The sequence below is a fragment of the Pocillopora verrucosa genome, chromosome 9, assembly GCF_036669915.1.
Source record: "Pocillopora verrucosa isolate sample1 chromosome 9, ASM3666991v2, whole genome shotgun sequence".
NCBI lineage: Eukaryota > Metazoa > Cnidaria > Anthozoa > Scleractinia > Pocilloporidae > Pocillopora > Pocillopora verrucosa.
The window spans coordinates 11,097,210-11,119,888 of record NC_089320.1 but is presented as its reverse complement, the minus strand read 5'-3'; the positions used below and the strand labels follow the sequence as shown (position 1 = coordinate 11,119,888).

General features: G+C 38.5%; 1 protein-coding gene across 1 annotated transcript; it reads left to right on the top strand.

Annotated features, from left to right (window-relative positions):
- Window positions 1-431: 431 nt before the first annotated feature.
- On the top strand, window positions 432-3,763 carry LOC131793925 (cationic amino acid transporter 2-like). The gene is made up of 3 exons (XM_059111426.2): window positions 432-1,571; window positions 2,481-3,057; window positions 3,337-3,763. The coding sequence occupies exons 1-3, from the start codon at window positions 432-434 to the stop codon at window positions 3,480-3,482; spliced, it is 1,863 nt and encodes a 620-aa protein (XP_058967409.2). The 3' UTR covers window positions 3,483-3,763.
- Window positions 3,764-22,679: the final 18,916 nt, after the last annotated feature.

The window sequence follows — 22,679 nt, the reverse complement described above, 5'->3', positions numbered from 1 at the left end:
TTTTTTATTTAACTAAAGGTTACTGAGGCAAATTGTGTGGCACGCACCATAGCTAGAAAAGAACACTCGACTTTTCACCGCTTCTTTTAAAACCGACAGACACCTCGACAATGGGAAGCTGTGTTATTATGCATGAATACCAAAATACATTAATAAATGATAGATAAGGAAAGCAACAGAAAATCTCATAAATTTCTGTGTCGTAGGCAATTTCCTTTCCTTCCCTAATCAAGCGAGGAAATTAAAGCAAGCGAAAAAGTAAAAGAACGTGGAATTCATCCTTTCCATCTCTATCTTTTCCTCTTATCGCTGGAAGTCCGTAACTGGTGAATTAAAAAAATATTAATACTGAATGAAAAAAACACACACTCGAACTAATGAATCGAAAGTAACCGTTAGATAAAAACAACTTTTTTTTTATTTTGACAGCGATGAACAGCTGCTCCAAAGTGCGTGACAACTTAACACGTATAAAGCCTACAGAAGACTGGCTATCGGAGAGCCGCCTTAAAAGATGCCTTACAACCTCAGATCTCACTTTTTTAGGTGTGGGCTGTGTGTTAGGTGCTGGCCTGTACGTGGTCACAGGGGAATTAGCACGTGACATCGCTGGGCCCGCTGTTATTATCTCATTTTTTATTGCTGCTGTTGCTGCCGCTTTGTCTGGGATTTGTTACGCGGAGTTTGGATGCCGTATTCCCAAGGCCGGCTCCGCATACATGTACTCGTATGCGACTGTTGGAGAGTTTTGGGCGTTCGTTGTCGGTTGGAACATGATTCTAGAATATGTCATCGCTGCTGCAAGCCTGGCGCGCGCCTGCAGCGAGTATATCAACTCATTTGCTCAGGGTTATATATTCAAGTTCTTTATGAACGATATAGCCACATGGAACGTTTCTGGCCTTGGAAGCTTTCCTGACTTCTTGGCATTCACACTGGCCTTGGCGGCTTCTTTTATTGTCTCGCTGGGAGCACAAAAATCATCTCTTGCGAATAAAATCGTAACCTTCGTAAACTTAGCCGTCATCTTGTTTATTATCGTTATTGGATTTTACTTCGCCGATGGGGAGAACTGGAAACCAAAATTTGCCCCGTACGGGTTTCGAGGTACTCTAGCAGCTGGGGCAAGCTGCTTTTTCGCCTTCGTTGGATTTGACGTCATAGGATCGGCGGGAGAAGAAGCTATCAATCCCAAGCATTCGTTACCCTTCTCTACCATTCTTACTCTTGTGATAAGTTTCTTGGCGTATTTTGGAGTCGCAACGGTGCTTACATTAATGATACCTTATCATAAACTGAGCCACTTTGCTCCTCTGGCTGAGGTTTTTGTTCAACGTGGGTTGAGCGGCGCCAAATACGTGGTGGCAATAGGTGGGCTCTGTGCAACAATGAGCTCCCTGGTGGCCAACTCATTCGCAGGCCCACGTATTGCATACTCCATGGCGTCTGACGGATTGTTATTCAACTGGTTTGCGCATGTGCACGAGAAGACAAAGGTTCCAGTTCGTGCGGTTTTGGTTGAAGGAAGTTTAGCTGCAATCCTTGCTTTACTTCTTGACGTAAAGCAACTGGTTAGTTTCTTAATTGGAATTAATTTCTTTGAATTTTTTAACTAAAAGCAAATTCGAGTCTCGCGAGAGCTGTCTAAACATGATTCACTAGCGAAGCTGTCGAAGTATGTTACTATTAACATAACAGGTAATTTAGTAGAAGTGGGTGTATTCCCTAGAATGGAATTTTGGACTGAATTTGAATTATTCTCCGTATAGTAACTTTTTTTAGCATTAGCAGCGACAAAAATTCTCTTTTTAACGCCAATCGTAGCTTAGAACGAACACCTAAAAAATGGAAAACGTAAAAAAACACGGTTTCCATTTGAACGCGTTGTGGTTCCAGAGAGAACGTTCGACATTTATTAAGAAGGATACTGAGGGAAATTTTAATTCTTAAAATATCTTTCTGTATCATATCGCTGGCATCGTTCGTGAGCAATATGAAGCAAATCCTGTGTTCTGATTGGCAACCCAACTGGGCATCATGGACCCATCTTGCCTACTTGGGATTGCCTGCCTCGATCCTGCGCTAAAAAACGTCGCATGGAGCAGACTTACAAAGTTCGTAATTTGTGGACAATAGCGGCGATAGAGTCGCAAAAAGAGGCAAAAGACTGTCAAACCAAAGAAAACATAAACGACTCTTGAGGGTTTATTTTGCTGCAAACACAATAAGCTCTCTCTCCCGGCTCTCATTATTAAATCTTTTATTAAAACAAAGCGAGATACTTTCGATATATAGATACAATTAATCCTTTGTTGACCAAGCTTGTTCGGTCAAGGTGACTGGACATTAGGCTAGTTCCTTTTTCGTGTTTCTATAGACTCGACCTCGTCTCGATCCATGGAAACGCAAAAAGAGAACTCGGCCAATATCCAGCCATCTTCACCTCACTCTTGGTATGTCATTTTCACATGTATTTTTAGGTGGAGTTGTTGTCTATCGGTACCATAATGTCGTACACCATGGTAGCTATTGCTGTGTTGGTGACGCGTTACACTCCTGGAGTACAAACCGTCAAATATGACGACGACAGAACCAAAGAAAGGACCCGAAAATGGCTTCAGTCGGTCTGCTGCCGTCCTGGCGAGACTGAGGACAAAGATGGTGCTAGTCACGAGGTTACCTACCAACGAGTCGAAAGCAACGATGAGGAGTCGTCAAATGTAACAACAGAACCAGACAGTACGACAAGCTTCCATGCACGTGTTGGTGCATTCTTGCTGACTGTATCCATAATGGCCCTAAATATCTGCCTTACTCAGACACAGTCATATCTGAGCTCGGGGGAGGTCTGGGCAATCATTCTTTCCTGTATCTTCGGTTTAATGATCGTCTCATCTTTGACGTTGATCATCAGGCAGCCTAGAAATTCTGCCACATTCCCTTTCATGGTTCCAGGAGTCCCGTTCATTCCTGCCCTTACGATATTTGTCAATACTTTGCTTTTGGTGACGCTGAATCATTGGACGTATATAAGGTTTAGCATTTGGATGTGTCTTGGTAAGTAATGGAAAATTGGTATGAAATATTTGAATGTTAGCTTCGAGGACTGGGTCGAGTAGAAGATGAGGCAACCTCGTCCCCAGGGCGCCTTTTCTCTGGCATAGCACTCTGGCATAAATTTTGCCCACATGAAAAGTTGAGTTTCTTGATCTGTCGACCAACTTCTCTTTTTTTTTTTTTTTTTTTTTTTCGGATTAGTTTCCTGTTTTTTTCTTGGTGTATATTTGTCATGGTTGCAAACGTTCCAGTGTAAAAAGTTGTTATTGTTCATTCCAGGTTTGTTGGTGTACTTTTCATACGGTTACAGTCACAGTTTGGAAGCCGTTAGACCGTCTGAGAAAACAGAATCTCAGTTCATCCTGACCCAGACTCCAGACTTTGGTCAAGAAGTTGAAGAATATGCACCACCACATCATCCATAAGGAATCCCATAAATATTGCAATTCTTAATTAATTTTATAGCTGGAAAGTACTTATATGAATCGATTAAGAGGATCAGTTCCTATTAGAAACAATCTTTTTGAAATCGCCCGGTCATCGTAGAACTAGTAATCTTGGCGTGCATAGTTTCCCTGTATTGAGAGGCGTTGTCATAACGTGCTGAACTCTAAAGGGTCGAGACCTGCTGGCCGGATTTTTAATAGCGTTCTTCTGCAAGACACTACTGAAATATATATTCTCTCCGGTTTATGAAGATTATCCTACGTCGCCAAGCCTCAGTTGAAGTCAGAAAGCTTAGCTTTGTTTTCAGCCATAATTCACATAGCGTTTGGGAATAAAACATCGTCAACTCCAAAACTAACTTTGTCGCTTGGAAGAACCACATGTTCATTGGTTTCCTTTTTGAGCTCCAGAAGGTCTGTCAAAATGGGAATAGAGCGGGAAAAAAAATCTTGAAAGTTTTGAAACCGCGCTAAGATCAACGGAAAATTTCAGCCGAAGTGAAATTGTACACGTCATGTGATGGATGCAAAGCCGTGCAGTACATAAGGATTTTTACCCTGGTAGCTCCTTGCTCCTCCCTGAATAACCTTGCGCGAGCGCTATGTTATAAAAACAATTGTAACAGAATGGTTTCAACAATAACACAATTTTCAACAGAAAGCGAAAGCACTTGAGCAATTACACTAAAACAATTATTAACCTGAGCCTCAGTGAATATTGTTGAATCGACTCCCTCTCGGGGATTATTTAACAATATTCACTTCGCCTCGACGAATGATCGTTAATTATTGGTCTGATATAGGACATAAATAGCTTAACTACTTTATTCATTTAATGTTTAACAATCAATAATGCATGATTCTTAGACCGAGAACAAAATCGTTGAGACAAACCCGCATTTCTTAAATGAGGTTGTCCCTAAAAAAGCACAAAGATAGTTTCTAAAGTAAGCCTATAAGATTTAATTTACGGTTGAGTCACTTTCTTAGAAACATTCCGAACCTAAGTAACCTTTTAAAACTCTTCACCGCGAGTGAATTATTCATTTTTAAGCATATTTTGCTTCATGAGACAAATTTTGCTCATAAATTTTCAGTGCTTGGTGTTTTAGAGAAACATATCAAACTCATGGGGTACAAATAGTCTTAACATGAATATAGCGACCACGCCCAATTCAACGCCCCACTCAAATCGAGTGTAATTTTCGAATATTTTACCATCGTGCGAATTCTCTACGGAAAAAGCACTCAATGTACCTCTGAAATTTTAAACTATAATATTTTGGCTTTCTATTTCGCTAATTTTCTAACTTGAAGGTAAAGTTTTTCCCCCGTCATTTTTACCTTTTCTCCGAGCGGTTGCGTGAAATTAACAAGGCGTTTTTGATCAAAACACAACCAAGCGAAGGGTCTCAAACGATATCTCTTTTACGTAGGCGCAAATTAAAAATGTACCGCCAGAATCAAAAAGAGTAACAAATTTCCTTTGTTTTGATATGTAAAGTGTCGAACAAAAAGCAGATTTACCCTCGTCAAATGGCGTTTCAAAACAGCTGTATCTTCCTCCTTTTGATTTTTTCCTGTTTTGTAAGCGTGAAAGCAGTAGGAGAGGGATCGGGAAACTCAGAAAGCGCTTCGGGAATTAATCTGCCATCGTTTATTTACAAGATAAACAAGTAAGATTTGTGAAGTTTGTCGCAGTATGAAGTCTAAATAAATGCCTTTTCTAAGCTTGTTGGCTGTATTTTTCGTAAACTTCCCCGATTAATTTTTCGTTTCAGCTTACTAATCTATACTATTTCAAAGCAATGTAAAGACGAAGACGGAGAAAACCATGAGTCGGTCCTTTCAACAATCGTAAACAAAGTGTTTGAGCAATCAGGTATACGAGGTGTAATAATCAATAACCGCATTTCAGAAGTCTTCAGAAAGAAAATATTCAGCCTTCAGAAAGCTGTCAAGAAAGCTAGTAATCGTGGCGGAAGGCAATTAAATGCACTTCTTAGCAATTTGGAAGCGGGCCCTCGGTATCGATTTAAGGTGTATTACAACGAGGTTGATGTGCATCAGCTTAAAGATGAGAACAGCCAGTTAAGGGGAGAAAAAAAGAAAATTAGAAGAATCGTTGGTACAGGAGAAGGCAAAGCGATTGCGAGTGGATGAAAAAGCCCGAGAAGCTCTCAAGAAAGCTGAGAAGAAAGGGGCCTTCTACAAGAAAAAATTTATTCAATTGGCCAAAAAAGTGATTAAAAATGGGAAAAAAGGTAGAGGCCCTGCTAAGAAGAAGTTTAATGACTATTCTAAGCACCATCAAAAGAGAATTAAAAACCAACTGAAGGACGAGTGCCAAACTACACTCTCTTTTCTTGGGCTGTACAATTTTGTTGCAACCAAAATTGAAGTCCTCAACACTGAGACTAATCAATATGAAACTTTCAATCTTGTTGGAGAGGGAGAGCTACCATTTACAGAGTCTGACCCAAAGGCCCTTGATAATGATGACATTGATAACATAAATATGAGGCCTGGCATGAAATTGCCATTAAGGCTAATGGTCTCCCCAATACATATTCTATCTAGAAGCGAATTAATGAGCTAAACAGTAAATGGAACTTGAAACCAACACCAGGAGATGCTGAAGGTGTTCAGTTAGGATTTGCAGAAAGTTTGCAAGAGCACATTGTTAGGCTTCAGAAGAATGGAGAAATCAATGATGGAGAAGCTATTAAGATCAAGCTTAGCGGTGATGGTACAAATATTGGAAAGCGGCTTACAGTTGTCAACTTCACATTTACTATTCTCAATGAAAAGGATGTGGCAATGGCTGAGAAGGGAAATTATGTACTTGCTGTTATAAAAACTACAGAGACATATCATAATCTGAGAGACAGCCTAGCAGACCTTCAAATGGAAATGTCAAACTTAAAGGAGATAAGTGCAAATAATTGCACATATAAAATTGAATACTTTTTAGGTGTAGATTTGAAATTTTTAGCACTGGTATGTGGTTTAGGCAGGGCAAATGAGGATTATGCTTGTGTGTGGTGCAAGTGTCCCAGGGAGCAACGGTGGGACACAAGCAAAACATGGTCAATTAATGACCCAAAATTTGGTGCTAGAACTGTTGCCGAAATAGCAAGGTTTTCCACTGAAAAGAAATTCAACTGTAAGGCACAACCATTATTTGATTTTATACCTATGGACCATGTCATCATAGATACATTACATCTTTTTCTGAGGATTTCAGATGTTTTGATTGACTTGTTCATAAGAGAGCTGAGAAGAAGTGATGCTATTGAGAAAAAAAAAAACCTCTGATGGATTCCCAAGGGATAAATATAAACACATGACATGTTATGAAGAATTTATCAAAAGTATGGGAATCACTTTTAATTTTAGAATCAACAAAGAGAGCAAAAAGCTGGAATATAGAGATCTTACTGGACCAGAAAAGTCGAAACTCTTTCAGAATACAAACATTCCGACCTATGCTTGTTCCTCATTGCAGTCAAAACAAAGACATACAAGTGATCTGGGCTAAATTTATGGACATAACTAGTGATTTGAAGCTAGATTTTACATCTGAAGAAGGTATTCTTGAACTGCAAAGAAATATCAAATCATGGTTTGAGCACTTTCTCAAAGTTTACCCAGCAAAAGATGTCACTCCCTACATGCATGCACTATGTTATCATGTTCCTGAGTTCCTGTCACTTTATCAGAACATAGCATAGTACACACAGCAAGGCTTGGAAAAATACAATAATAGAGCTTCTAAAGATTTCTTCAGATCCACAAATCACAAAGGGGTTGATGCCCTCAAACAACTGTTTCTGAAGAAAAACAGGATTCAGTTCCTGGAGGCAGCAGGTTATGAAAGGGTTAAGAACACCTACAACGATAAGCTTGTATTCAATGATTGGACTTCTATGTCCCAACCAATACTTAATAGTTCCTGGAATTACATAGGCAAAATCTTCAGCTACATTTAAAATTCTTTCATCCTACTTCAGCCCCAGATATGAATCAAGCACCCTATTTGACTCCAATTGGTAAACCATCTTCCCTCTTTGAAGAACGCCGGGCAAAACATTCCCAAGACCTTCCATGAAAACATCTTGGTCAACATAAAGGTCTATGTTTATATCAGGGTCCTCTCGCCGTCCAGACCAAAGCTTTTTCTTTATTTCACGAGCAAGTTGGCCATGGAACGATTCCTTTCTATCCTCTAGAGAGTTTTCCGAGGGAATGAATAGCTTTTCGCTGCGAACAAACGGAAAATATCCAGATCCTCTATCGGCCCTGAAGGGTGTCCATTCATCGAAGCATGTGCTATAGCCAACGTAATGAATTTTCAACCTCTCTTGTTGATTTTGTCAACCTCCCTGATCTCAATATCATACAGTTTTGTATCTTTCTATCGTGGATTCGCCTTTCTATGTTAAGTATTTATTGCAAAATCGCTTTGCTTTTTTATTTCCCTCTTTGGCCTGTCCACCATTTTGAAAATTTGTAACGGAAAGCATGCGCATTACGTAGGGTTAGTGATCGCGTACACCTGGAACCGAGAAAAACAAATGTTCGTCGCGCTGGGGAAAGAGTTTGATATGATGAAACAAATTTTCGAAATAAATTTATAGGGCCGACGGAAAAAACGATAGCATGTTGCAAGAAAGTCCAACGTGCGATAATTATAACTTGTCTTCGGTCATTAGGTGGTTGAGGCTTCGTTATCTTTCGTCCGACCTCTGGAGTCTCTAATGCTTTTGCATTCTTACCTATTTACAAGAAATTCCTTTGACCCGCAGATAGCAAATGCGAATCGAGGCGGTCAAATTTCTTTTTTCTTTACTAACCTAATTTAATTACACTGGAAATAAAACGGAAATGAAGAAATATAACATGAAAAGACAAAAAGATACATATGAAAAGAAAAAAAGGAAAATAACACTTTGAAATGTTCATTGTAAAGAAGAAAAAGTCCTAAAGTTTTTAAGTTATTCGCTTCAAGTGTTTCCATTGTACCGTTTGGGGTATGAGAAGCTAGAACCACACCCGCTTTGTTACTTTTAGATTTTACTTTCTTTTATTTTATTATTATTATTATTATTATTATCATTATTTATGGTTTGGACGACTTTTTCCAGCATATCTAAAAGGAATTTCTTTGGGAATTCTAGAGGTTTTTCCCTCTCGGAAGTCTTAGGAAATATAGGAAGTTGAAAACAGTTTTTAGGGATTAGGGAACATCCTTTTTGTCCTTTTAGAGCTTTAAGTCGTGATTGGGAAAGGAGATCATAGCCTTGGATTACCGAATATGATACCTCTTTCCTCGAGACGTTTTTTATTTTTCCAACGAGAAAAAAAATAGGTAGTTAAGAATGCATATGACTACTGATATAGCACAATATTTTTTATAGCACTGAAAAGAACCAGGGGTTGTATGATAATGCTAGAAGGTAACGTTGCAGAAGATTTGGCTCGCGTGCAAAACAGAAAACCTGTCACATCCCACATACTTATGAGATCCCTGTTCCACAAGAGAAAGATGATTCAAGAATATGGTGAATAATTGACACTCAACCAATAATAAAATTGCAACAAATAATCATATTGGTAATAACAATAATATTGATAGTGGTGATGATAAGAAAAGTAATAGTAAGGGTAACTCATAGAGGCTACCTCAAGAACCTCACTGTTCCTCTTTGGGTCTACTCCTTGGCTTCAATAATGACTAAACTAGCTTTCTTTTAATTTTGATCTGCCTGTTAACCAACAATCATTTTCTCATTTCATTGCAATTCCATTTTGTGAGACTTTCGTTTCATACAACAAAGCATTCCGCGTTGTACAATATTCCGCCATCCACCATTCTATGATTCCAACGAAAGGCGTTACCCTGTTGAGCTTCGGACCATGCTCCTTTCGCGGCTCTTTGGGAATTTGTCGCTGATTATCTCTTTTCGAATAAATGAAATTTTTCTTCAAAGTTTCCTCGATGTGCATATCAAGCCTATTTTGATATTTCTGCAAGGAAAAGTCTTTTTTTCTACTACCGTGCCGGAGACGCCACGATGAATTATTTTGAGACGTTTAGTATCTATTGTAGTGTCACGGTTAGAACTGAAAAAATTATACCTTCGGATCTACCGGGAATAATTCGCTGATTGAAACGGTAAAATGCTCTCTCTTAAACGAAGAAAATTTTCCTCTAATTTTATGGCGCGCCTACCACTCCTTTTAAGACATTTCTGCAAGGTAAAGCTTTCTTTTTTCACTCGCCATTCTGAAATGATTGTAAGATGTTTATCTCCTTCTGTAGTACACTACGAGACAAAACAATAAGTAGCACCGAAAAAGCAGTGTGATCACCCGCTGATATTCCGTGTAAAAAATTCGAAACAGGCTAATAAGTAAAAGAATCTTGCCTAACGGTCAAATTTTATCACCAGCTTTTTCAGTCGCCAAGAAAACCCTGTGGAGCGGTGGTATTCGTAATAGGAATTATAAGTTGACAACAAGACGTTGACAAGCAGAAAAAGCCCTGTATCATCGCTTCCGATCCGCCGGGAATAACTACCTCGCTCAAAACAAAGTCCAACTTAGAGAACTTCCCTAGCCTCACTTTCGTGTCCAAAAATTGCTACCAATCTCACGCTTCCAAATCTGTCCACTCGGAAGCGCTCAGAAGCCTTTTGTGGTATCGCTCGGTTCATTCATTCCCTCTTTCTTCCTACCGTTCAGCAGGTGAGAGCTTTTCTAAAGCGTCATTGAATGATTAGCACGTATGATTTTATTGTGAGGTAAGCCATTTTTAGTCTAACTAGAATTCTGTGCTTTAACCTTCTCAAACGAAACGTCGTTAAATAATTCATCATATCGGTCGAAGAATTACTCTTAATAGTACACCTTGAGAATGAGGAACGGAAGACTTAAAGATCCAACTTTCGGTGAGATTTTCGTTTAACCCCATACTTCGTTACATTTACGCGTAAATGTAACGAAGTATGGACTGAAGTAAAGAACTGCTCGTGCTAGAGAATTTGAAATTTACTGAAATCAATAAATTAACAGGAACTAGTGTAAGAACGAAAGTGGTGATCAACAAACGAAATACAATGAAATAACTGAGAAACCTAAGCGACACAATAAACATGCGATAATAAACGAAATACCAAAATGCACTGAATGAGCTTGCCTCGAAATTACAATAAAAGAACACTTAAACACATAGAAAATTTCCACGCGACCACGAGGGCGCGACATTGCTAAATTATATGCACAAAACATAAATAAACAATTGCTAGAACGGTCTGAGGCAAGCTATACGGAAATAAAACAATATTTAAAATTTACATATTATCAGTGTATCTTAGTGCCAACCGAATTTCAATTGTATAGGAAAATTAAACTCAAATTTTCTTTTCTTTTTTCATTTCCTTTGCAGTAAAAAATCTTATCGAATAGAAACATACTTACAAGAAGCTTGTCATTGAAATCAAGGCTCGATATCCGAGTCTAAAGGGCTGTAGTTTACGAAGCGTTTAAAGGTTCTGTAATCACCAAGGAATAAGGAAAAGAATGCCAGTTTCGGATGAAGCGCTTAAGTGCCGCTCTCGCTAAGAGTGTTCCTCTCGACCTCCCGTCAGGGTTTAGGATACATGTTTCAAAGATAGTTTAGTTTTTCTCCAATTCTCGTTTTTGCGTCGCCACAAGCCAAAAATGATTTTTGGCTAGACCACCCGTGTGGACAGCGATCGAAAGTGTAAATTTCACAGATTTTGTCCAGCGCGCAGCGACTGCTATGATATAGCTCACGGAATTCTATCTTGCTACAAATTACAAGGTGCCTTCATTTAGATCACAGAAAAAATATGGAAACTTCAGCTGAAATATTTTTCATACAAGCGTGATCAGAGGAGAGCCTTCTGTTCGACCTTAATTTGCATATCAAAATTCACTGATTTGTACGAAAGAATTCTCAAAATGCAGGCGTTAATCGGGCTAAAAAAGCATATCAGTGTGTAGTTTATACACCAATAAGGTCACCGATTGCCTCAAACTCGCGGGTATATCTGTAGCTTTCATCCACCAACATCTTAAAAACAACGCAAATCATTTGTTTGCTAAATTGCGCTTGTGTCAGTGAAAATTTGCATAATGCTGAAACTCGAGGAAGATCTCCTTTTAACCGTTCAAACTTCGTTTGTTTATCTTCTACGTTGAGGATTTCAGGTTTTCTTAACAACTGAATGGAGAATAGCCGCTGAGTTGTCCTAAAACGTTCCGTAAACGTGATCGGTCGTAACGCTTGCGCGCCTGCGTGAGTTACAAAGTAAATAAAGGTGATCGGGAGGCACCTTCTCGATAATCTTCGTTGAAATATCAGGTCATGAACTACGCACAGTGTGGAGAAGATCAAAATTAAAGAATAGAGTTTGGCACTTTAGTCATTACAGATATATCGCGTTGCTTAAAAGGACACTCAAACAAGTTGAAATACGTTACAGTGATCTTTACAAAACAACATGCATACACTCATAGTTTCTCCCGAGATTTTGCACACGGAACGCGATGAAATAGCCTCCCTTTCCACAAATTTGTTTCCATCATTAATGATTTTATGCTGTTATGGACCACAACGGTTTTGTGCAAATAATCCTGATATTTTAACTAAAACTATCGAGAAGGCGCCTTTTGATCACCTTTGTTGACTTTATAAGTCACGCAAGCGCGCAAGAGTTACGACCGATCACTTTTACGCAACGTTTTAGGATAACTCGGCATCTATTCTCGGCAAAAAAATAAAAGAAAACTTTTTTCCGATGGGAAGTCGAGAAGAGCGCTCTTAGCGAGAGCGGCACTTAAGCGCTTCATCCGAAACTGGCATTCTTTTCCTTATTCCTTGGTGATTACAGAACTTCTAAGGCGGGGGTAAACCTAAAAATGCCCATTTTTTTCATCATTTTTCACAGTTAGGATTTAGTTGAAACTTAGGCAAACTATATATCCCTCGAAAGCTTATGACTTGAAGATTACGAAAAAAAAATTTCACACTCCACATGTCAATTGCAATAGGATACCACTCATTTAATTGTGCCACCTACTGGGTTTTACCTGGGGTTGCTTAAGATAGATAACTCCATCTGGCAATAGTGAAAAATAATGTTTTTAGTATCAATTCAAAGAGGATATGTTGTTTATTGTTATGAGTAGAAGGATTTCTGACAAGGGAAATTGAAGGGGTGTTTCACTTCATAACTTTAAGTACATAGATCATATGGAAATTTGCTCAGCTTTTAACACCAAACTTATCAAGAGGAACAAACAATGAAAATTGCAGATCAATCGGATAAATTGTTCTCAAGATATCTTTTCTTGAGAACAAAATTATTGCATATTGAGAAAATAGCCTTTAAACTTACGGATAGTAATCAAAATTAATTTTTTTAAAATATGTAACCACTATAGTGGCCCAATTGTCCAAATTTTGCCCACAGGAGTGTCTAAAAGCCTCCTGGTTCATAGGTTACTCCTTCAGCTTCTTGAAGGGCTTCCTCTCGACAAGTCTGCAGAAGTCGCTCCCCTTGATGCCATCTCTTTTCCTTCTGCATAACCTGCAAATCAGACTTTGTCAATTGTTCACTATCTTTTGCATGTTCTGCCTCTCTTGTGCATACACCACCAGGGATAGATAGCCTCTCCATAACTTTTAGCCAACTAGAAGCTCCACTATGGTAATGACAGACTGCTGACGGTGGCACACCAAACTACTTTAACACCATGGTGCTTATGTTTAGGACACTGTACCCACACTATAAAGTTGACACACTCATTAGGAAAACTGTGACATCAGCTCTGCTCTTGCACTCTTATCTTCCTCAAAAAGTTAAGTTGCCTAGAAAGACAAGTCAAGAGTAAAATGTAAGATAAATCGGGCAATTTTATTATAAGTAAAGACTTCAAGTCAGACATATACATTTTGAGATTTTTCCCCATAACTTTTTTGGTTTACAGTGTATATGCACAATACTTAAAAGTCTTTCTCTTACATATTTAATAGATAAATCAGTGTAATTCGGCGAGGAAAAACTGGAACTTAGGGATATGATATGGGAAATAAGTCATAATCGAGAACAGAGAACAACATAGACATAGACATAGAACGACATAGACAAACAATTTCTCACCTTTCTCTCACACGTGCGCGTTTGAGATCGCCATAGATAAATTTTTCACATCTATTAATCTATATCCCTCGCTTTCCTCGGTATTGAAGGTATCCTCACCATCAGAGCTGTCTAAAAGAAGCTCCTCGAAGACATATTTTATTTTCTTTCTGGAGGAACCAACAGTTTCTTTAGAGTCCAAGTCGGAGAGCCGATTTCGTCAACAACAGGAGCGGTTTCTTCAGACTCTTCTTTATGTTTTCGCCTTTCAGAAAAATTTCTCTTTCTTTTCTTTCTGTAGAGAGATCTACTTTTCTCTCCGACCATTTCCGATACCTTTACCCCTGATTTATTGTTCTGTGTGAACTGACAATACATATATCCCATAATAGTTTTATCCCTACAAAAACTGTCCAAATAAGACTACATAAAGTGTCTCTCGTTAAATCCCGCCCGTTTGGAGCTTGGTTGCCAAACATCAGACTGGGTAATAATTGATTTAACTATTCATCTTACAACTGGAAGCCCAAAGTAGTACTTGTTTTCTTTCACAATTTCCCCACCTTAACTTAGCAATAAAATTCCATGATTATGCTTTCTCTCACGCGTAATAAATATTCTCAGCCATCCTCTTTTCTTAGTGGTTGATATTAAAAATGACATCAGTATTGAAACAGTGACGTTACTCTCGTTTCAATGTTTCGTAGCAAAATTGTATTGGTTCAAAGCTCAGAGGGAATTTTCTCGGCCAACAAAAAGGGTTTGACTTTGAAACTTGCACATGATAGACAAGTAATATAAACCTTCTTTTTTTTTCTTTCAACGTGTTATAAACTTTCCTGATGACACGAATTTTTTTTGCGTTTTCCTGGTTGATGGCTGTACTTAAAATTTGAAGTAATCGACTCGGCGACTAGCGAGTCCTCCTTGACCATCCTTTTTCGCATTGAAAGTAAGATTTGGCGGTAAAAAAAAGTCTCCATTTAGCGGGCGGCCAAAATGTTCATGTTACATAGCTGTGACGTAAAAATTGTAAAGACAAGTCGGCGACTACGGTGGAGAAAGGAGCCGGATCTAGAAGAGAGGACGAACGTATTGCGTAGCCGTAGCACCAAATGATGTTAGCTACAAGAATAATACACATATACCGGGTATTTCCACACACTACTTTCCAAAGGATGTAGCTGTGAATGTGTTTCGATCGTCGACATCGTGGAAATTTTACTCTTCAAAGTCGTTGGCCTTATGCTCCGTATCGGCTTCAAACGCGGCTGTCAACGAGTACATACCACTGGTCAAATCAGGGGACGATTGCCAATTAATTCAGCTGAAAAGAAAGCTGATTAAGTGGCCCGTTCCCGCACCGTACACGGTTGTTACACATTCTTTTGTGCTGACATTTCGAAAGTTAAGAATGGTAAGCTTTTTATTGCTGTTCATCATGTAAACTAAGATGTTATACAAGGATTTTCAGCCCTGAGAATAGCTGACCCACACACGTGAAAAAATATCTTATTTCTCATGCGTGTTTGATATCGCCAATCAGCTGCTGACACGTCACGCGCCTTTCGCGCTACTCGGTCAGGTTGACGAATGAACGGCAAAGCCTCCACCATTCTCAATTCAACGTCATTTTTCGGGAATTTTTTCAGATTATGGCTGCTAAAACACTGAAAAATCCGTATCGCTTACAGACAGTGACCTTCAAAGAAGAAGGGGGAGAAAACCAAAATACCGAAAGAAAATTAAACCAATAGTTATGTATTCAGTGACTCTAGTGATGGCATTCCTCGCGGCTTAGATAAGCTGGAAACCACCCCGCTTCGCGTCGTGGTTTCCTACGCTTATCTCGTGTTCTCCCAACCTCCCGCGTGTTTACATCAGGTTATGTAAACATGGAAACCATTTTACATTTCTTCAATAAAGTCGACTTTTCCTATCAGTAAAGGGTTATTGTGTTTACATAACAAACAAAATAATACATGGTTGCTTGTGGATATGAAATTTCGCTTCCGTGTTCAACCTGAAATCTCACTGGATCGCTGTGCTCACTCGTGAGCTATCGAGTTAAACACTCGAGGAGAAATTCCATATCCACGCGCGTTTATGTATCAATCTATATTTATTTCACGCGCTTGAGATGCGGAGCTGAATATCTCGCTCGCGCCATTCATACTGCGCCCTTAATTTTGTTTTACAGTCGAAATGTCCTCGAAATTTCAACATTATCGCTTTCCTTGTTAATTTTTGTGTATTCTTACGACAGTAACTTCCTTTCGAATAATTCTGATACTCTTTTCTCTGCTCATCATCATTTTCATACCAATAACTATTGTTCAAGCCACTACATATGAGAAATGTTGAGCTGTTTTAATCTCTTGGCAGTTTATGATCCTTCACCGAGCTCCGAAGGTTTGGAACTCCCTTCCTAATAGTCTCATCTTAAACCTAGCTTTTTAAATCTCAAAAGATTTTATTGAAAACTTCCTAATCGAAAGGGTGCTGTACTAAAATGTATCGTCTGAGGAACCCAAACTATATAAGCTTTAGCTTCTATTGGGTTTCCTCGCAACATTTCTTGAATCTTTTTCACTTTTTCAATACGTGACATGTCATAATTTGTAAAGAAATGTTCTTTTGTGATACTTCTGTAATTATTGATTGATCACTTTTAAATTGTAACTTATCAAATATGTTTGCTCACCCATAATTTGTCTCAACGTAACTTCACTTGGGATCTCAAATCTGCTTAAGTTGCAAAAATAAACATGTCAACTTTGCCAGCTATTTCAACAACAAACATGGTTGTCGCTAACTTTGTGAACTGCTAACTAGAAAATTTCAATGTTTGTACAACGATTAGTGGTGTTATTTTTAGAATTATCCCACCCAATTATGTGGTTAGTTAAGCAAGTGTGCCCCGATAAAGCTGAATTTTCTTTTTTTGCAAAGGAAAACCTATTTTTTATATTAACGACATTTCCGAACAAGTAATCGTTACATCCGAAGCTTAACTGCTGTCCTTTCTCCGCCGTGCGCCGAAATACATACATTTTAAAGTGAATCAACTTTCCCTTTATTTTACCTAAAGGATATGAAAGAATGAAAAAGAAAGTAATCGCAATTAATGGATGGAAATGGAATATGAATACGACCGAGCCCTCGGAGGATGTACACTCAATGCAACACAAATTCAACCTTAATAGGGATGCTGGACTTATGTACAGCCTTTGCTCTACTGGTAGTAAGAGTCATATTGTTATTTCTCACTCAAGTCCATTTACATCCAGTATATCTTCTAGGACTGTCACTCTCCTGGATCAGTCCCTATCAAAGATATATTCCTTTTCAAAAGGGTTGATAAATGAGGCTTAAGACAAGATAACGTTTACTGTTAGATTTATCCGTAACTTGCAGTATTTTCATACCTACGGACACTATGAGACGATCTGAAGGAAATTTCGGGGAAGCAGCAACACGGACATAAGAAACTGGCCTATAGTCGTCCAGATGTACAATGAGCCAAGATTTATATCCATTTAGTGAAAGGAAGCATGTTTTTAGATTACCATCCACTACAAACCGGCCAAAAGCGAACACCTCTTTACAACCCGCCTCTTTTTTCCAACCGTCAAAGTTGCCAGTCGAAGACGCATTACTTTCCTCGCTACGGCAAGATTCTGGTTGCTGTATTGTATCTGAAAGCGCGGTAATGAAAGAACCAATACAAAAAGTATGTGTATATTGCTTAAGTCAACCTTTGATGAGAAGAAAGTTAAAACAGTGATTAGATCTGTAAATTTGGTTCGCCCTTCAGAGCACTGGAGGCAACTCTTTCCCACAAAAAATTGACATAGTCTATTATTTTTTGTGTAATTTTTATCAACAAACCTAACTACCTTTTGGTTTTCTGATACGGCGTTCACCGGGATTAACATAGTTGTCCATACCACGTTTTGAAGAAGAAGACGAACCGATCAATGTCTTGTCGCAGTGTGATCCGAGTGAGGCACCACATTTGTTTGGAAGGTCACAGATGTTAGCTATGAAAAAAACAATTACTTCCTATGATGCTGATAGCCGGTGTGAGATCAACTGGTTTTTTGCATTTGATGAGGAAGTTTGAGAAATTAAGCAATCGAGACAAAACAAAAACATGGAAGGAAGAAATGATATTCAATACCAGCACATATTTGTTCACCTCTTCTTATTCGCACGTCACTTATACTGCAAAGGAAGATCTGCTCTCGCTTTTTCTTGGTTTTCTTTTCACTGAAAGCTGTTAAATAGATAGAGATCTAATGAGCCTTGACATTGATACCATTACGATCAAGGATTCAGTTAAACTAAGTCTACAAAAGCTATCTAGTGCAGTATTAAAAGTTAATAACATGTATTAAATAAGGTGAGCCAAGAGATTATAAAATATTTATAAACTCTTGTGTGAGCGTGGAAAAATAAATAGACCGATATGTGAATGGATGTAGGGACGTATTGATGGTGGGGCCGATGGAGGAGAAGGATCAATATCATTATCTGGGCAACTGCCCACCTCCCCCTTCCTTTAACCCAACAACAGTCAATTGAAAGCAATTTAGGATTAATGTTGGGTTAGATGAGGGGTATGTGGCCAGCATCAAAACAGATACCGAAAAAGAGAGACAAGGCTGATATGGGTAGTGCAAGATAGATCAGTGGGAACTTACCCTCATTCACGAAGACCAGAACATCACACAATTCCAGCGTTGCTGCTTCTTTGTATTCGAGTGAAATATAAACACATTTTCCCAGCATTGGCTCAGCACAGTCATATCGTCGCAATTAAGTGTTCTTGACTTCAAGACCTGGCGACACAGTGGGTTAGATTCAAAAGCCAGTCTTTCCTAATCACCTGTAATTAAGTTTGAGTTGTGTTGGATTAATTTAAGCACATTTTTTTGGCGAATTTTCAAAAAGGTTCGAACATTGGAGCAACAAGGTAATGGAACTTTTTTGTGACATACCGTTTCCCCAATATATCAACCTTGCGAAACTTCAATGCAACGGCATACCGTAGAGCGCGCGGCACATCGATCATCACCATCTGGCGCTCTATCGGAATATTCCAGTTAAGCATATTAAAAGAGTGGACAGCGTTGAAGGCGCGCCTTCATTGGCTACTCAAACTCCGAATATCCTTTGCACCTCCGAGCAACTCATGCGGGATCTGCGTCCGGATGTATTTTAATCGTTGTAGAAATAAAATGTTTAAAATCATCTTTTAGTGCTGTACTACATTACTATTTTAGTTTATACTAAAACAACTATTAACCTCAGTGTCAAGGCTAGTGGGGGATATTAAACTCGCCGCTCGCACCTCGGTAAATATTCGCTACTAACGACCTCCACTTCGGTAAATAGTAGTAAATTATCGTAGAGCGAGCAATGCGTTGCAGCGATATATCGCCGCAGTGACTTTATGTTTGTTTTATAATATGGACGGGTGTGTTTTACCGGGAAATAAAACACTCATAGAATCAATACAACCGGTACATCCGGTTGTATACCGATACATGATACGAGTGGTCCGCTGCAAGGACGTCACATTTTCTGCCTTTTCTAACTCTGCTGATTGAACTTGGTTTTTTCGTTTTTTGGAATAATGACCGCCGCAAGATTTGTTCTGGACGTGTCAACTGTTTTGTTAGGAGAGGAAACCGAAACGGCTTGCTTTTCACATGGTGGTTCTACAGGAAGTTCTTTTCAAATCCACCAGATCGGAAAGGCAAATTTATGTTCGTGCTTCATAGCCTCAAGGTTTTGTAGTGGAAGAGACTAAACATGATATCTGATGATTCAAGTCAGAGTCAGAAATAGAATTTTTATTAAGTTTATTTAAAAGCAGCTCACATGTATTTTGGTCTAATCGAAGGTATTATAAGCAAAACCTCTTTATAACTTGGTATTTTGTTTGTATTAATACCCAGTGTTTGTATTAAAAGCCAGGCTTCAATCTCTGTCTTGTATATTCATTGCCATGTTATAGAACAAAATTACAACTTAGCCTGTAGATTTGAATGTGATGTTTTCGTGGCGAGAACAATATCTCATTAGTTCGCAGCACTCACTCGTGAGATTTTGTTCTTGCCACTCGAACATAAAATTCATATCTTCTCGCCACTTCCTAACTTTGGTGAAAAGGTTATAGTGATCTCCTTGCCGGAGCAAAAGAAGCATAAAATAATCACATAAAAGTTTGCACAATCACTCGGGAATTTTCCAAAACATAATATATGGAAGTTATCGAAGCCCACAGATGGATCGTAATTTTTATCACATGACTAGTTTATAAAAAGAAATTCCTTAATTGTTAGCTTGAGCCTTACTTATTCTTATATCAACGTTTGGTAGTCTTCTTCCAGGTCTAATTGCAACAGATACTACCCACGCTCGCATTTCTTAATCAACTCTCCCCATCTGTTTCACCAGATGACGGGTTCGAGAGCAGCTATAAGGATTTTGGTCTACGGCACAACTGGCCAGATAGTGAATTTGAGCGCTGCTTTGAGATGTAGGTCGTTTGCCAGCAATATTAATCCACTTTCCACTAACTAACAGCACAACCTTTTGACTACCTCACACCTTTTGAAATCCTGAGGGAATCTTTTGAAAATCGTTCACGAAAAGATATCTGTCAATGATATACTCTAAACCCTTCATAGTAGCAGATTTTTCGTTGATGAAGCAGAAAATTTGTAAATATTGGTTGATTCTATTTACGCTTTAGAAATTTCAAGAATAGATAATTTATTCCTTATATTTTTATATTTTCTTCATAACATCGTAACCTAAGTGGCCGTATAACTGAAGGTTCGTAATTCATATACAGTGGGGAATTCGTAGGAAAAAAAACATAAACTCACTTTAAAGTGATGAAATATCCATAACCCTAAATGATATGAAGACTTGAACATCATAATTTAAACGTGAAAACACTATACTATGTGACAGTCACATACAGAACAATACCATATCTCCATAATTTTTGGTCGTCACCATTTTATCGTAGAAAAAAAAACCAGAAACTCACTTAAAAGTGATAAAATATCCATAACCCTAGATGATACGAAGACTTGAACATCATAATTTAACGTGAAAACACGATACTATGTGACAGTCACATACAGCACAATACCATATTTCCATAATTTTTGGTCGTCACCATTTTACCGTTTAGCACTACAAAATATTGCAGCAAGTCAAGGAACAAAATCCCAACAACGGTATTTCTGCTCATTACAATAAAATCCTGACCCAGAAATTAACTTTCTACCAAAGTTTTCACCTGGCGACTGATCAACGCTTATTCCACTGAAGGCCAGTGTTATGGATTTGTAATAATTTAATGACGCCAACAAGTAATGAATTGAGCATTATCAATTAACTACGCGCGCTCTCTATTAAATTAAAAAAATAGAAGAGTAATGCATTTGACTCGATTATTTCCACTTTAATAATATACATGAAATTACGAGCTTCTGATTGGCTGAAAACGGGTGCATTTGTCGTGTAACACGAGTGCAAATTACAGATAACACGTACTGCCAAGATTCCATCCGTCTTGACTTTTCATGTAAATTATAAACAAGTAACAACACGATTCTCGTGCAACTCGATATAAGTAAGCACAAATAGCACTCGCCCTGGAGGCTTGTACAATTTTGTTGTCTTCGAAAATTTAAATTGCGCTTATCAACAACAAATTGCACACGAAATCATGCTCTTCGCAGGACAAGTCAATAAGCAGGCCTAGAACAGAGGAAACCACAAGCCGGACGTTACCTAAGCAAATTCATCCCACAATTGCAGGGCGACTCAACTTTTTTTTATTAAAAATTAACCCGTGCAGACACAACGTGTCACTTCAATCGTATCTGCGAATTGATGAAAACCACATGAACTGATATCCCTGTGGGCTAACTGCTCAACCTCTCTGACCCTCGTGCCTCGCACGGAAAGTTTCGCTTTCCGGTCATTGTCACTGCATGTCGTGTTTTTAAACTGAAACAACAAGACCGATGCACCGTGCAACTGTTGTGGAGTGAAATGCATTGGAATAAGACTCTTATGCTCCTTGTGTTTGAACCTCTCATTCACCAGTTACCTTTCTTGGGGTTGAAGTGTATTCCATATTATTATGTCGCTATGGAAACTTCTAATAAGCTTTAGAGACTTTCCAGTCGGACCTTAATCTTTATCATAGAGTTTCCAGTTTGTCTCAGATTGTAATCTCACGCACTAAACAGGACACCTCAATAAACAGGCCTGGAACCGAGGAAATTAAAAACCGGACGTTACTCATAGTCTATGTCATTCAGAGGTGGGCGAGACGTAGATCGTTTGATATCCGCCATTCGAAGAAGAACACGGTATTATTTTAACTGTTTTTCGCCAGCTTTGGTTGTAATACTTCTAGCACCGGTTTCTACAGCTCTCAAGCCAGTCTTCTTTAAAGTAGGTAGCGAATGAGTTAAATGTTTGTCTCTTTTTGAAGTTGATAACTCACAGCTAATTTGACAATCAGCGAGATGACTTGTTATGTTAGGAATTGAAACATATTTATGTGTTGTTTATCGCATTCTCACGTCCAATCGTTCTGATTACACGCTTCCCTATTTAAGAACGATTTAATTTATCTCTGTTACACATTGAAAGGAAAATTATTTTACAAATAAGTTCGTAACGACAAACACAGTTTCCCGATGGTTAACAGAAATATCATTATACCGACAAAGTTGCTTTGTTACGACGGTTGGAATGTGCCATGTTTTCCTTCTAAGGCTTCGAGAATTACTCAAGTATTTTAAATACTTTCCGTTTCCAAATGATGAGTGTTTAAATGAAGATTTATGACAAACAAGTACAGTCTGACATAATTCAAGACGATAATTCATAAAAATTCAATTAATTTTTTATTCTTCAGCCAACTGGGAAGCTCTTTATTAGCAATAATAATAGATCCAGT